The sequence below is a fragment of the Branchiostoma belcheri genome, unplaced genomic scaffold, assembly GCF_001625305.1.
Source record: "Branchiostoma belcheri isolate BF01 breed outbred unplaced genomic scaffold, Haploidv18h27 scaffold41, whole genome shotgun sequence".
In the NCBI taxonomy this organism is placed as follows: domain Eukaryota; kingdom Metazoa; phylum Chordata; class Leptocardii; order Amphioxiformes; family Branchiostomatidae; genus Branchiostoma; species Branchiostoma belcheri.
This window is the reverse complement of record NW_017804032.1, coordinates 1755824-1770971: the sequence shown is the minus strand read 5'-3', so window position 1 is coordinate 1770971 and position 15148 is coordinate 1755824. Positions and strand designations below refer to the sequence as shown.

Sequence of the window (15148 nt, the reverse complement as noted above, 5' to 3'; positions counted from 1 at the left end):
CACGTTTTGAAGATTTCTTTTGTACAGAGTCACTCTGTATGGTGCACATTTATGTGTATACATTATATATAACCATGCAAATAGTATCATATTTTACTACGATGATTGCACAGTTTTTTTTTATATATTCATGAATCTTGGACTTCCATACAGCTGCACATAATGACAAATTAATTGGGAATATGTAAATGTGTGTAAGAATATTTGTGAACAACCACCACATAACACTTCCAAAACAACCCAGGTTATACCATTACCTTGCAGTATGCAGGGATGGACAGATTGTGTTTCTATACAGGGCTCTTTTTGTATACTACAATTTTGCAAAAACTTTCTGTTCACTTCAGTACTAAGCCACTTTACGTTTTACACGAACATGATATTCTGTTTGTAAACAACTTTTGATAGTTAGGAATTGTCCATGTGTAATATTTGAAGGACAGCAGCAAATGTTGGGCCCCATAGAACAGTGGACTCTCCCATTTTTTGTCTACACCCCTATGCAGATAGTTATGTATTTCTTTTTTTAATGTCCTATTGCAATTATGTGACCACGTTTTTGAAAGAGATGATTGACATACCCAGATAAGGCTTTATTAAGTGTGAATCAGAATACGGGGTCTGTTACTATTACATACCATGTATACACTATACATCCTCCTACATAATGTTACACCTACGTACATATATTACAAATATATTAACATAAGGCCAATAAGATACATATTCATTGTGTGTCCTTGCAATTTGTCCTGATTATGCATTATTAATTAAGATTTCAGGCTTTTTTATGTACATATAGCACAATTGTTCTCATTTTATCCTGTTATCATTTCTAACAGTTTTGTAGAAATAGAAAAATCATTAAAAAATGACAACAAATTGTCTCAGTGTGTGGATCATTTTTGAGAGTTTTTAACTCAAATGCCATACTGATTTGATTATTTGGATGACATCCTCTGGGCACCCCAAAATTGATGCATTAAAGAGTATGAAGTTGCTGCAAGTTCCCATCCGTTGCATGGGCCAAAAGCGGCCTCTATTTGTTGCAAGGTGGTACTGCAGAATTTTACACGATTTAGTTGTGCTACTAGTATGTTTACTGGGTTCTTCGCAACTTTATATGTTCTGCTGATCGTTTATTAGTGGTCTTCAAAGGGGACAAATTGTGATTAATCGATTTCTTTGGTTATTAACAGTCAATTACGAAATAATCAACAAATCTGCAAACCTATTATGGAAGTTCATCTGTGTTGCTAGAGTATGATCCTGACTGCAAACTGATAGACCCAGGAAGACGCCACAAGGCAAATTTTGATAAGGGAGTCATTCAAGGGGGGAGATTACTTATTCGTCTGTCTCACCTATGCACTACCGTAAAACTCAGTTCAACTCCATTCCGCGCAAATCCACCACGCAAACACCCCTCCGGCAGCATGTAGGTAAAGGCGCCCGCCCAAGACTTATGACCGGGAGGACCTGACTCTGCCCCCCACTCGTACCACCGAAGCAGGTCGATCGTCGGACGGTGGCCTGGTTTCATAGCTTCTACACCAGGCTTCGGGAGGCGACTGGAAATAGTAGAAATCGGCCAAATGGAGAGATAGCATACAATGAGAGTTGGTCCTCTAGAGAGTACAGTTTGATCCTCTAGCCGACCAACTCCCCCGGCATGTTATCTCTCCATTTGGCCGCTTTCTACTATTTACAGCCGCCTCCCGAAGCCTGGTAGAGGCTATGGTTTCTTATCTGTCGAGGTTGGAACGGGTTCTCTTCGGGGCCGCAGAAGCTTTTCCCCGCCCGACTCAGCTAGGCTCCCCGGTAGGTTTTGCACGACGGAAGTTTGATTAGCCCCGGCGTGCTAAACTTCTACCGGGCGGTCTGTTGAACTGGACGGGGAAAAGTATTAGAGCCCCAAAGCAGCCTGCCTTAACCTCGATAGACTGGATCATTTCGATCTGTAAGAAAGTGAATACTAGTATTAAATACACGTACTAGTAAATTGGTATGGCCAAAAGGGATTTTCAAACAGGAAAGAACCAGAATCACCTAACATAATATTGCTCTGAAGCTGTTAAGCTCAAAGGCTACTAGCATTAAAACAACTGCAACACCTGCATATTTTGTGACTTTCCTGATGAAGGTTTACACATTCGATCCAATAGGTGTAAGATGTTTAATGCAAAAGTCAACTTTTTCAATCATATTTTCCTGTTAGTGGATCAAATGCTCAAGTCCCAAAGTAGTGAAAAAAATACTATTTAAACCTTCATCAAAGAAATGATATAATTGTTAAGCGGAGGTAGAAAAGTGAATCAAAAACTACAAAGGAGAGATTTTTGTGAATTTGGTAGATTTCCTTTCCTTTTTATGCAATAAGGCTAGGATTATTTCAACCAAACGATCAGCTAAAAATCATGTGGCTTTGTGTTGTAGTGAAAATGCCACATCGTTTTTTGCAAACATATCTGATTCTATGGATGGCGTCCTCTTGGTATCCCAAAACTGATGCGAGCGTGCGAAGAAAGAAAGGCTTGGCCAAAAAAAGTTGCCATCATTGTCAAATCTACGTGGCATGATGCGGCAAACAACATGTTCATTTCTTCACGTTTTCTTCTTTTCCTCATTTGCTCATTTTGCAGCTGCTTTGTACGGTTTACAGTATGGTGGTGTTTTTTTTTTTTGTAAACGGACGAAAATTAATGAGCACTTGGAAGTCATCCATATAATCAAATCAACATGGCCTTACCTGAAGTGCTGTACGTGGCCTACTTGGAATGTCAACATCAGTGCGAACTTGACTTTCATCTCTTCCAAACATAGACGGTCTAGAGTCTTACTCACTGGAACAAGCTTAAAGGGAATTACAGCAAGCTAAAATCTAATTCTACTCACTTGAGGGAGCAGAAACTGTGTGGGTATATATATACAGTTGGGGAACAAACTCCACAGTTGTACAGCAGTTGGATTAATTCGCCAGGCACAACAGTCACACGACGTTCCTGGTTTGTCTTAGACCCCTTGAGATAACTTGTGACTACAATCTGCGGAAGTTTGTGCTTGGATACAGTTCTTTAGGACACTATTTATAGGTAAGTCTTTATCTTATATATTAGACTGTTGCTAATAGTAGTAATTACACTGTTTAACCTGTAAAAAAAGTGATGATTTGCATTTTAACATGTTTCCATTTCGGAGCATTAGGGCCTTACCTGTTCTAGTGGAGACCATAGCTAAATTCAACAGTTAAGTACCCGAAAGTTCATCGATGTTGATAGAACTCATTATGATGAATATGAAGCAAGTTTAAACTGCAATTTCCAACACAAGAAATTGGACCTTACCCACATTTTAGACTGCATTTGGTTCTTAGAACACAAATGACCTATCTCGACTACTTAGTACTTTGGAAGTCTCACAACATATTACTTTACATGTAGAATTGCCTTGACATTCGGTCTCATGGGACAAAGTGGGAATTTTGGACACACGTGGATTGCTATTTTCTTGACAAAGTCTGAAGTTGTACAGGCGACAATTCCGATTTCTTTTGATGGAAATTACGGTTTTAAAAGGTTACATAGTATCTAAACTTATAACTTATACATACATGTACATGAAACCTGTGTATTCATAACTTTTGTGGTCACTACTCTATATGCCACAGATCTTTTGGTTCTCTCAACTGTTAGATGTATTAAATTTTATTTTGTGAAATCTCTGTTCAGTCAATACTTTTGGCCTCAGATTATTTGCATCTATGGCTTGACAGCTATATTCGATAATTTGTAATTTAGCACGCCTACATATTGCTGTATTGTTTTTTTCTTAATTTTCATTCAGCATTTCTTGATTGCGTTTGAAACAGTACCTCAGTCAGAGTGACGGGAGGGGTTATTAAAACCTTTAGGATCAGTTAATGGTCAAGTGCCAGCGCTGTCCGTGGCTAAATAAATATAGTTATCTAAGCATATTGTACAATTTTGTATTTACCTGTATGTAATCATCTAGCCCGCAGAGGCGGAGGCAGGAAATTTTGATTGGGGGGGCAAGATTTCGGGCGCCGATCGCGTCCGTCAGCGAGCGCCGCAGGCACGAGCCTGCTAGGGGGGGTCCGGGGCATGCCCTCCCGGGAAATTTTGAATTTTTAACCCCCTGAAACGCTATTTCCAGCATTTTGAGACCTAAATTTTTGTTTTATTTCAAGCTAAGTTTAATGCTCCTTCAAGAGTTTCGTCTATGAATTCTTCCATATGAAACAGAACCGAACGGTCATTGTGTTTCATTTAGGAAATAATACCCTCTTTCATCTCAGCAGTTTGTGTTGTACTGTGTTCAATTTTTAGATTATCATACAGAAAGCTCTTGCTGTCATGTCCAATGTTCCAATTGAGTAGCTGCCTGAGTGTCAGTCTTGTTAGCTTTTGTCCGCTCCCCAGAAGGTTATGTTTTCAGAGGCGTTCGTGTGTGTCACTGTGTGTCTGTCTGTCTGTAAACACGATAGCTTGAGAATGCTTAAATAAATGGATTGACTTGATATTTGGTAGGTAGGTAGGTCTTGATGAGACCTGGAAATGATTAGCACGGAAAGTACGAGACAACTAAATACATTTTCACACATGCATTCATTCATTTGTAAGTTACTACACCCATTGAAGGACATGTGCCAGGCTAACCTGCACGCACCTTTTACATGATGTTTTTTTCCTTTTTAGCTTGGGTGGCCAGTTGGTTGACAAGTGCTCCTTGGCAGGCCAACAAAACTTGGGAGAATCACCCAGAAGAATCTTTGTTCTACATAAGTCAACTGTGAAGAACGCAATAAGGTATACAGCACTTGGTTGCTTTCTTTTAGCAATAGGCATCACAACTGGCCCTTGTGCAACTGTATGACACTCATGTCAACAAGTACATTTCATGATCAAAACAGCTGACCTTAGCCATTTATTGTGCTACGATTGTCCCGGAACTTTTGTAAATGTTGTAGGCTTGGTTGCTAAAAGATGGTAATACCATACAGGCTTTGTATTTTAATGTCCACATACACTACGTTTAGTTGCATATGGGGTGCACATGTTAATAATATCACAACTAAGGCGAAACAGACATTGGGAGTGATTAAACGTAATCTGTGGGCATGTCCAACGAGAGTAAAATCACTTGCATACACGTCACTTGTAAGACCGAACCTAGAATACGCTGCGACAGTATGGGATCCATATACAAAGAAAGACAAAGACAAATTGGAAAGGGTACAGAATCAAGCTGCAAGATTCTGTATGAACAACTATGTAAGAGGTGCTAGTGTCACGGAAATGAAAAGAAACCTACAGTGGACCTCACTTGAAGACAGAAGAAAGATGTCTAGACTATGCATGATGTACAAAATGACTAATAAACTGGTGGATGTCCCAACTACTAAGTACCTAATACCAGCCCAGAAGAGAACAAGAAATAGCCACGCATTCAAGTACCAGAGTTATCAACCAAGGATTGAGGTGTTCAAGAATTCATTCTTTCCTAGAACTATCGCAGAGTGGAACTCACTGTCACCAAGTACAGTAGGGGCACTGTCAATAGATAGCTTTAAACAATGTCTAGAGCTAGAAGGTCAAGGGTTAGGTGTAACAAGTCGATCGGTGTAATGTAGCCAGCTGCCGCCGCGCCGCGTGCCTGCGAAGCTGGTGTGTTACGCCGAAAGGCGGTTATACCGGCTATACAGATACAGATACAGATACAGATATTTATACCTGAATAGTACACAAAATTGGATGTTCAGTCGAGGTCCACTGTTCATAGCATTTTTCGAAAAGAGGTAGGAATATCCCCAGTAAAACTTGTACGTACTGTACATAATACACGCGTCTTCTCTGTTAAAAATAGTTCTTCAGTCAGCTAATATCCTGTACTTAGATCTTTTTTTTTATTTTTCCCTTCTCTCACAGGCAAAATGTCTGGCAAGCTGAAAAGACTGCTGGTCCTTCTGGTCATCATCTTGAATGTAACTGGATCAACCACAGTCTGCAGCCCTTTCTGTTTCTTGTCCTGTAACTGCAACCATAAAGGCCTCACCGCTGTCCCTCAGAATCTGCGAATAAGTGTCACTCATCAACTTCGCTTAAGTCACAATGCCATCGCAACCATTAGTCGATCTTCTTTCTTCAGGTACAGGAGTTTGACAACACTGTATCTGTCCCACAACCGAATAACTTACATTCAGAATGATACATTTTCAAGTCTCCCCCAGCTCCAATACCTGGACCTTTCCTCAAACCAAATAACTAGCATCCAAATTGGTGCATTCTCAAATCTACCGAGACTACGGACTTTGCACCTGCAGAGCAACAAGATAAAAAACATTCAGCCTGGTACGTTTTCAAATTTACCACAGCTCGAGCATTTGAACCTGAACAGGAACATGATAAAAGTCGTTCAGTCCGGTGCATTTTCAAACCTACCCCTGCTCAAAAGGTTGTATTTGAGCGTAAACCAGATGGTGACTCTTCCCTTGCCAGTCTATTCCATGTTGTCCTCAATCTCTTCCGTAACAATTGTCACAAACCCCTGGCGGTGTGACTGTAGGATGCGTCCCGTTCGGCTGAAGTTGAGCCCGCCGTTTCTAGATCTGCTTCATAGTGTGTCTAGATTTTGGGGCGCTTTCCCAAAGAAGATACCGTCTAATTCATTTGCAAATCAGATAACTTGTTCTCAACCAGATAACTTACAAGGGCAAAAGCTGATGGATATCAACCTTAAAGATCTGATCTGTGAGAATCTTCCCACATCTACTACAAACACTACACCTCTCTCTGTAGGTACCACTACTGGTGCTTCAACCCAATCAAGCAACAGCAACCTTGTGTCTTCTCCCGCTTCTTCTCTATCTGTACCTGTCGACTCTACACCTGCTGAACACCTGGTGTCGTCTCCCCCTGTGTCTGTCGACTCTACACCTTCAGAACACCAAGCGTCTTCTCCCACGTTCTCTCCCCCTGTACCTGTCGACTCTACACCTTCAGAACACCAAGCGTCTTCTCCCACGTTCTCTCCCCCTGTACCTGTCGACTCTACACTTACTGAACACCTTGCGTCTTCTCCCACGTTCTCTCCCCCTGTACCTGTCGACTCTGCACTTACTGAACACCTTGCGTCTTCTCCCACGTTCTCTCCCCCTGTACCTGTCGACTCTACACTTACAGAACACCTTGCGTCTTCTCCCACGTTCTCTTCCCCTGTATCTGTAGACTCTACATTTACAGAACACATGACGTCACCTTCCACCTCCTCTACACCACCAGAACGGATAAAATCTGTTCATACTTTCTCGGCACCTGTTCTTGTCCATTCGTCACCTTCAGAGGTACCTGAATCTGACCCCGATCCCTCCCTGTCTGTTCTCATTGCCACCATCACTGGTACAGCAACTGGTACTGTTCTCGTGTGCAGCATCCTTCTAACAATCTGTTGGAAGAGGTGGACCAGGAATCGCTCTACTGTTGCCCCAGACCCTGGTGTTGTGTACAACACTACAGACACTACACCTGGTGTTGTGTACAACAGTACAGACACCACACCTGGTGTTGTGTTCAACAGTACAGACACCACAGCTGGTGTTGTGTACAACACTACAGACACCACACCTACTGTTACAACCGGTGGTCATGACCAGATGCATCATCACAATGCTGATGCCTGATGATTAGGCAGGTCCATAAGACTCAGACACCACCCAATGCAATGTCTACCAATGTGTCTATACAGAGCTTAATCGGTGTGTGTTAGTACATGTGTAACTAGGCTGATAGACAGAGCTTAACCAGTGTGTGTTATTAATTGGACTGATATAGCTTAATCAGTGTGTTATTAGAGGCTGATAGAGCTTAACCAGTGTTTGTTAGTATTAACTAGGCTGATAGAGCTTAACCAGTGTTTGTTAATATTAACTAGGCTGATATAGCTTAATCAGTGTGTGTTATTATTAACTAGGCTGATATAGCTTAATCAGTGTGTGTTATTATTAACTAGGCTAATAGAGCTTAACCAGTGTTTGTTATTATTAACTAGCCTGATAGAGCTTAACAAGTATGTGTTATTATCAAGTAGGCTGACTGAGCTCAATCAGTGTAATTGTTATTATCTAGCCTGACAGACAAAGCTCAATCAGTATGTGTGTTAATAACTTGATTGTTAGACAGAGTTTAATTATTGGCGTCGTGTGGTGTAGTGGTACATCACTGGACTATGAAACGGGGAGACCCGGGTTCGATTCCGGGTCGTACCCGAACAAGTCCGAACATGCGCCCCGACGTTGTACCCTTGGGAAAGGTACTTTACACGACTTTCCTCACTTCACTCAGGTGAAAATGAGTACCTAGCTTCGGCTAGGGACGTCCCTCGGATAGGACGTTAAATGGAGGTCCCGTGTTTGGGAGAGCCACACCCCACGCACGTTAAAGAACCCACCACACTAATCGAAAAGAGTAGGGGACCTTCCCGGTGTGAGTGGTTCAAACCTTACAGTCTGGTCTCGGGGTTGACATCTTTGAAGAGGTGATAGTCACCTGTTATGTCAATCCTTCCACAAATGTGGTAAATCGTCATAAAATAAAAAAAAAAATAAAATAAAATTAGTTACTATTTACTATTAGTCACAAAATGTTTTGCCATGGTACGGCGAAACATTCACCATGCACCACCCCCGGCTATTTTGTATATTTTGTGGTAAACTTTTTATTGTTTCTAAATTGTAAGAACACAACTTCATGGTGTTAGCGACAGTGGATGATTTGTACTACATGTCCTTAGAAAGAGAAGCTAATGATTATTTGATAGGATAAGATTCTGAGTGTGCAGAGTTTTGTTCACATGTTCAATGACAATGACAATGACAATGACAATGAACTTTATTGCATATTCACGCCCTACATGGGCCAAATGCATTAAGCTGGATAACTATAGGTACAGGTATAGAAGAAACAAGTGTTATACTTCTGTGCTATAACTATAGGTACAGGTATATAAGTAACAAGTGTTATACTTCTGTGCTACGTCTCTAACTACAGGATCTATCTACATGATCTCCTCTCTCTTTTTGAAACATGTATGAACAAATTTACATAGCTTTTCATTTACATCGTAGTGCTTGGATGTCATAATATATTTGAACAGTTCTGCTTTTGACAAGTATGTATATTTCTTCTCTAACTCTAAGGAATTGATAAAGGATTTCCGCATATCAGTGTATAACGGGCATTCTAAGACAAAGTGTTCTTCATCCTCTACACAGTTACTGTTACATAAAGTGCAAATTCTGTTACTTGCTGGAGTCTGGTTATACCTACCAATTTCGATCTGTAATTGGTGATCAATGCATGCCCTTATTGTTATTGAGGGGGATGAGTGCTTTAGGATGGTACTACATGTACATATACTTTTTTTGTGTTGAATAAACTAAAGAAATGTCACATTCTCACAGTTTTCTATTAATTTAAGAAGATGTAGATTTTCCGCTGAGGGAAGTTTTTAGCTGTGCGACAATATAGTTGGCCAGTTACAAGTTTGAATAGGAAAATCTGCTCGGAGATTATGAGGTGGGTACTTATTAGGCCATCATAAAGGCAATGCCATTTCAGGACGACAAAACTGAAAAATATTGTACATGGGGAAAGTTGTCTAAAATTGGCATTTACATACCATTATTATCACATTTTCGCATCATTTTATACTTCAAGGGTCTGAAATATCCCCCAAACAAGCTATACGTAAGGCAGGCGTCCCCTTATTTTGAGGGTACCGCTCATAAAAGTTAGCCTATGACATAAATCTAAACCAGGCAACTTTTTTTGCTAATGACATCGCATTTTCACCTCACAGATATCACACCCTCCCGAGCAGGGTTAGTGGCTCGGCCCGGAAGGGTCCTCCTCCCCTTCCGGGCCGAGCCACTAACGCTGCTCGGCAGGGTGAAATATCAATACAGCATGCTAAGGTAACTTAGGGTTGACTGAACTTACTGTCAAAGTGCACGTCCCTGAACCCTGACTCTTAGTAGTGCACCAGCATGGCGGGTATGTTAAACTTTACAAATATGCTTTTAGTAGATATGTTCAGTTGACTCTTAACAATTACTAATCCCAAAGCTATGGTGTTAGATTCTACATTTGTGAAATGACAAAAACCACTCAACTTAGAGTTAGCAATACCCTGTAAGTTTTCTGATTAGCTGAGTCGTTAATGATATGTATCGCACCACCACAGCACTAAATGTGGGGAGGTTGAACCGCCACTTTCCAGAGCGGTATTTGGAAAGTTTGAAAGCCTTACTGGCGGCAGTAGAGATGAGTCTAGAGAACTACCAGCTGTCTTATGGATCAAAACTACCAGACTCTGTCCTGTGTGAGCCGGGGAAAGACCTGCGTGTGCTGGGGATAGGGAGTGGATCTGGTAAGACCGCCATTTTTATTTTGAGGTCAAATGACCAGTTTCATGGAAATCATACAGCGTTAGCAGATTCACACAGCTACTAGTAACCGTTATGTGTGTTAATCATGCTAAGGAAGGATCGTGTTTTGAAGTTAGACTCTGTCAAGCCTTGACAATCAACCGATTAATCAATTAATTGCCAGTGACATTTTGGTACCTTTCTACATTCAACATTCTAGTCATTTATCTACATACTGAGTTAAAACCACGCTATCCCAATGTATAGTTACCCCCATGGAGCAAAAATTTCCCAAAATTCTGATGGACAACGGTTACTGGAAGGGCCCTGGGCTGATTTTTAGGGTACCACCCAGAAAATAAAGGACTCATCCTGGGGCTTGTTTTTTCAGTTTAAAAGCCCAAAGTATGACATGCTGATTTAAATGTGCTTATCGGTGAAGCAGTATGTGTCAATATCATGAAGATTGCCTTATTCATAGTATTTCCAGTTTTGCCGCCCTCAAATCGCATTGGATGCCAGTTTAAAAGCCTTTGGTACAATTTGATACTCCAATCACACATTTGAAGATTCGAGCCCAGAATCTTACTTGGGCGATATTTAAACATAATTACTGTCATTTTGGTCTCTTTACAGGTGAAGTTGACAGCGCCATGTTGAAGAAGGTTTTACAACGCCACAAGACTGTGTACAACAGGGTTGTGGAACCGTCGGGAGAAATGATCGAGCGTTATAAGGTTGTAATATAAGATTTTGATTTTTCGCACGAATATCAATTGCTTTGCGTTTTATTAAATTTTGCAGTAGTGGGTACATGTTTCCGAGCGACGGATGGATTCGTCCCTCTTAGCTTATGTGATACTTGATAAAATTGGATAAGACTTATGCAAATCAAGTGCTAATTTGCATGAATAATGATAAAATTTTAAAATCGGTTGGGCTCAATAATAGGGCTTTGAAACACTTGTGATATGTAATTGAGAACGAGAGGAACATAGCAGATATTGAAGATATAATTATGTATATTTGCATAATTGATGCGAAATCACTATAAGATTATAGTGGTAACTGTCGGAAACACTTGCCAGATTTAGAAGTTAAGTCAATGTGAACATCATTAAACATAATTTATCAGGACCTCATTTGCATGATTTATGAGGACGTGCTAGAATAGCCTTCTTTGTTAAGATAAGGCTGTCTTTAGGTGGAGAATATGATCAACTGATATACAATTCATGCAAATGATGAAGTTCTTATAATTATTAAAGCACGATTAATTAAATGATATCTAACTTGTCACTTAGAACGGTTAGCATCATTTGGTGAAGGTATGTGATCGTGGAACTCTTGTTTCGTACTTTTAAACCGTTGTTAAAAATGTGTCATTGATATCGATATAAGGCCACAGCAAGTAATTTTTATGGATGACATCAGGGCGCGCATTAATTTTTGCCCGATTTTGAAAAAAAAAACAAGAAATTTTGTTGCCTTCTGACAGTGGTCAACATGCCGAAAATGGGCAAAGACGTCTGTTGCCAAGCTGGAAGGTGGATGGCAGATAACTATGAAGAGAGCAGACAAGAAAAGGCTCTAAATTTAATGTTTTGTTTCTTACTTTGACGCAGTGATATGTGATGCTGGCTGTGTATATGTGATGTTCCCACTCAATCAAAACCATTTCTACAATAATTCAGTCAAAATCTTAAAATGTAGGAACCTTGTTTTTTTCGGCACGTCTTCTTTTTTTTTCGCCCGCTCGCATTAGATTTGGAGTCTACGGACGATGCCATTCATATAATTTTCTTGCTGTGGCCTAACGTGCATTTAGACCCTGGTGCGTAAAGACAAGAGCCTCGGTGCTGTGACGTTTGACTGGCGCCAACAGACGGCAGAAGAGTACTTCCAGACGAAGGAAGACACAAAGTTTCATTTGGTCCATGCGATACACGTCCTGTACAACGTGGAAGACCAGGACGCCACCTTGCGGAGCATATGGGAACAGCTGGCGGGCGGCGGACACATGTTGGTCGCCATGGAGTCAGGTAAGCTGACAGTTTACACACCGACTGATCCCAATTTGACTTCGTAACAAATTTATTACTGATAGAAAATCAGATTATTTTTTATGGTGATGTGAGTCACACGTAATTGCTGGCAATGATTTTAAAAGTGGGAAACAAAGCTGTCAGCCTTGTTTGTTTACATTCTGGTATTTTGTGGTGGTACCACAAACTAAGTGCACCGTGTGTACACTGTTTTAGCGCCAAATATAAATGTCAGAAATATGATATAATTGCACAAAATCGGTTGATATGTGGAAGTAAATTACAATGACACAAAGCTTTCTTCAATCAAAATATTTCAATTTTTAGTGTAAAACATGTTACATTATGCTCCTTGAATAGTAAAAAAAAATCTTACTTACACTCAAGACATTACAAGATGTCCTTGCTTACACTTAAAATCTGCACTGTCCTGTCACATATTCACAGATACAAGTGACTGGGGGAAACTGCAGTACAAGTTGTGGGATGAGTTCGGCCAAGGTGACCGTTTGAAGACGTCCTTTCGTACGTCCGGTGACGTCAAACAGTGGCTTGACGCAAGGGGCGTCAGTTACGTCACATCGCAAGATGACATCAACATTAACATCACGGAGTGTCTTAAGGAAGAATCGTCAGAAGCGGGGAGGATGATTCTCGACTTCTTGACAAAAACGCCTTTTGTATCAAATTATCCAGAAATAAAATCAACGGCTTTAGATTTTATCCGATGTAATTCTTCGTTGGTTGATGATAAGGTTATCTTTAAATTAATCAATGAAGTTGTCATCGCCTTAAAGAAATAACCCTGATGTTGAAGTTCTTGTTGACCTGCTTCACTGAGTAATAACAATTCTCTTTATGTTCCACTCGAAATCATATCATATCAAATTTCACATCATTTGGCAAAAAAATGAAATGGAAAAAAAAAACACATGAAACCTATTATTGTGAACATGCTTTATTATTATCTTTAGTCTGAAGTACATGCCAGAAGCATACAGTACAGTGCTGATATTGCAATACAACCATATATTACTAGTATACAGTACAGCACCTATATTGCAATGCAACCATATATTACAGTCCTGATATTGCAATATAGTATACAGTACAGTACCGATATTGCAATACGGGCTTTGTTATCCATTAGCCAGCCATTGATACAGTAAGCCTTTGGCAGTGTGACAATACATGGCAACAATCTGTGGTATGATTAGCATGGCATTTTACTGGCCTGACTGTTACAATATATCTTCTCATAAAATGACTCACATATATACTGAACCATACCACTGAACAGCATTCCAACTGAATCCTTGGCACATGTAATTAAGAGCATAGATGTTAAAATAACTTCTTAATTGCAATTTTCAATGTCTTCAATCTATTACATTCAAAAACATACTCAGCAATGTGTGTGAGGCTGTAAAAGGGGTGCTGAGTATTCTAGCTCCAGTGGGTCAATACTAGGCTAGCTCCCCCTAAACAGCCTAACATTGTTACCCCAACACTTGCTGTATACAGTAACAACACCATCTAGATTCTTAAAACACATTTTGAGTAGATTGATTGTAACAGTCAGAATATAGTCTGGTATCCAAACGTATTCTTGCTGCTGAGTCTCTTTCATCCTCTCTGCAAAACTATTTCTCTGCAGCTAGATTAGGTTTGGATACCAGGTTATAGAGATTTATCCATCCAATTTACTTCATTTTATTAAATGCACAAATTCCCTGGACTCCTAACAAGTATAAAACCTGTTAGGAGACAGCTTGTTACAGTAAAAGACAGTTCACACTCTTTAAAATACATACTTATAGCCAGTTGGTTTTTCTTCTTGTAATAAATATAGTAGGTCGCATGGAAGCAATGTACAGGTGGATATAAGCACAGTTTAAAAGCAATAATTACTTAGCACAAATCTAGAGTTACTTGAGTAAGTTGAATACACAGACCTCTTATAAGCTCTGGACACATACATTGTGTGATGCACCTACAATGTTTTTTCCTGCGATAAGGCCACACCAATTTAATTTCTTGGTTAACGGATTCGCCGCTTCATTTTTTTCAGATTTGCAAATAAAAATAAAAATCCAGAATCAACTGCAAAATGCTCATATTTTGCCCTGAACAGTTGAAAACAGACCTTTTCATCCTAGTTGTTACAGTTATTCCATCTTTCAATGCAATGGTATCATTAAAAGTTCAAAATTCATTGTTTAAATTTTGAAGCAGCCTGGTGTGTTGACTTCATGGCTCCTATCGTACCATTTTGGGCCATAATACGATGCCTAGGCTTGTTTTTATTTTTTTTTCGCCCGCCCGCTCCATTATTTTTCTAGAAAAATCCGTTAACCAAGAAATTAAATTGGTGTGGCCTAATCGTGGCATACGTAATACATTTGATAAGAAACAGTTGCAATAGTTCAATTCTTAAACCACAGTGTCTGTTTCTAAATGTATGACAAACGACATGAGTGTTGCAAAAAATATGCAATGTGCATCATATTATGTATGTGACCAGAACTTTAGTAGCACACAATTCCACATACTACACATACATCTTGAATATACCACACATTAAAATGCAAGACTGAAAAGCTCCCTAAAAGAAACACGCGTCTAAGAGAAAACATAAATTTGTCAGTTTTAAATCTGCAAA

At 39.8% G+C, this 15148-nt stretch overlaps 2 protein-coding genes across 2 annotated transcripts; both read left to right on the top strand.

Annotated features, from left to right (window-relative positions):
• The first annotated feature begins 6739 nt into the window (after positions 1 to 6739).
• LOC109477728 (flocculation protein FLO11-like) lies at positions 6740 to 7696 on the top strand. The gene is made up of 2 exons (XM_019779074.1): positions 6740 to 7511; positions 7608 to 7696. The coding sequence occupies exons 1-2, from the start codon at positions 6740 to 6742 to the stop codon at positions 7694 to 7696; spliced, it is 861 nt and encodes a 286-aa protein (XP_019634633.1).
• A 2296-nt stretch (positions 7697 to 9992) lies between these two features.
• Positions 9993 to 14497, top strand: LOC109477812 (histamine N-methyltransferase B-like). Its single transcript, XM_019779217.1, has 5 exons — positions 9993 to 10067; positions 10258 to 10443; positions 11078 to 11178; positions 12270 to 12483; positions 12934 to 14497. Exons 1-5 carry the CDS (start codon positions 10061 to 10063, stop codon positions 13287 to 13289), a joined length of 864 nt encoding a protein of 287 aa, XP_019634776.1. The 5' UTR covers positions 9993 to 10060; the 3' UTR covers positions 13290 to 14497.
• Positions 14498 to 15148: the final 651 nt, after the last annotated feature.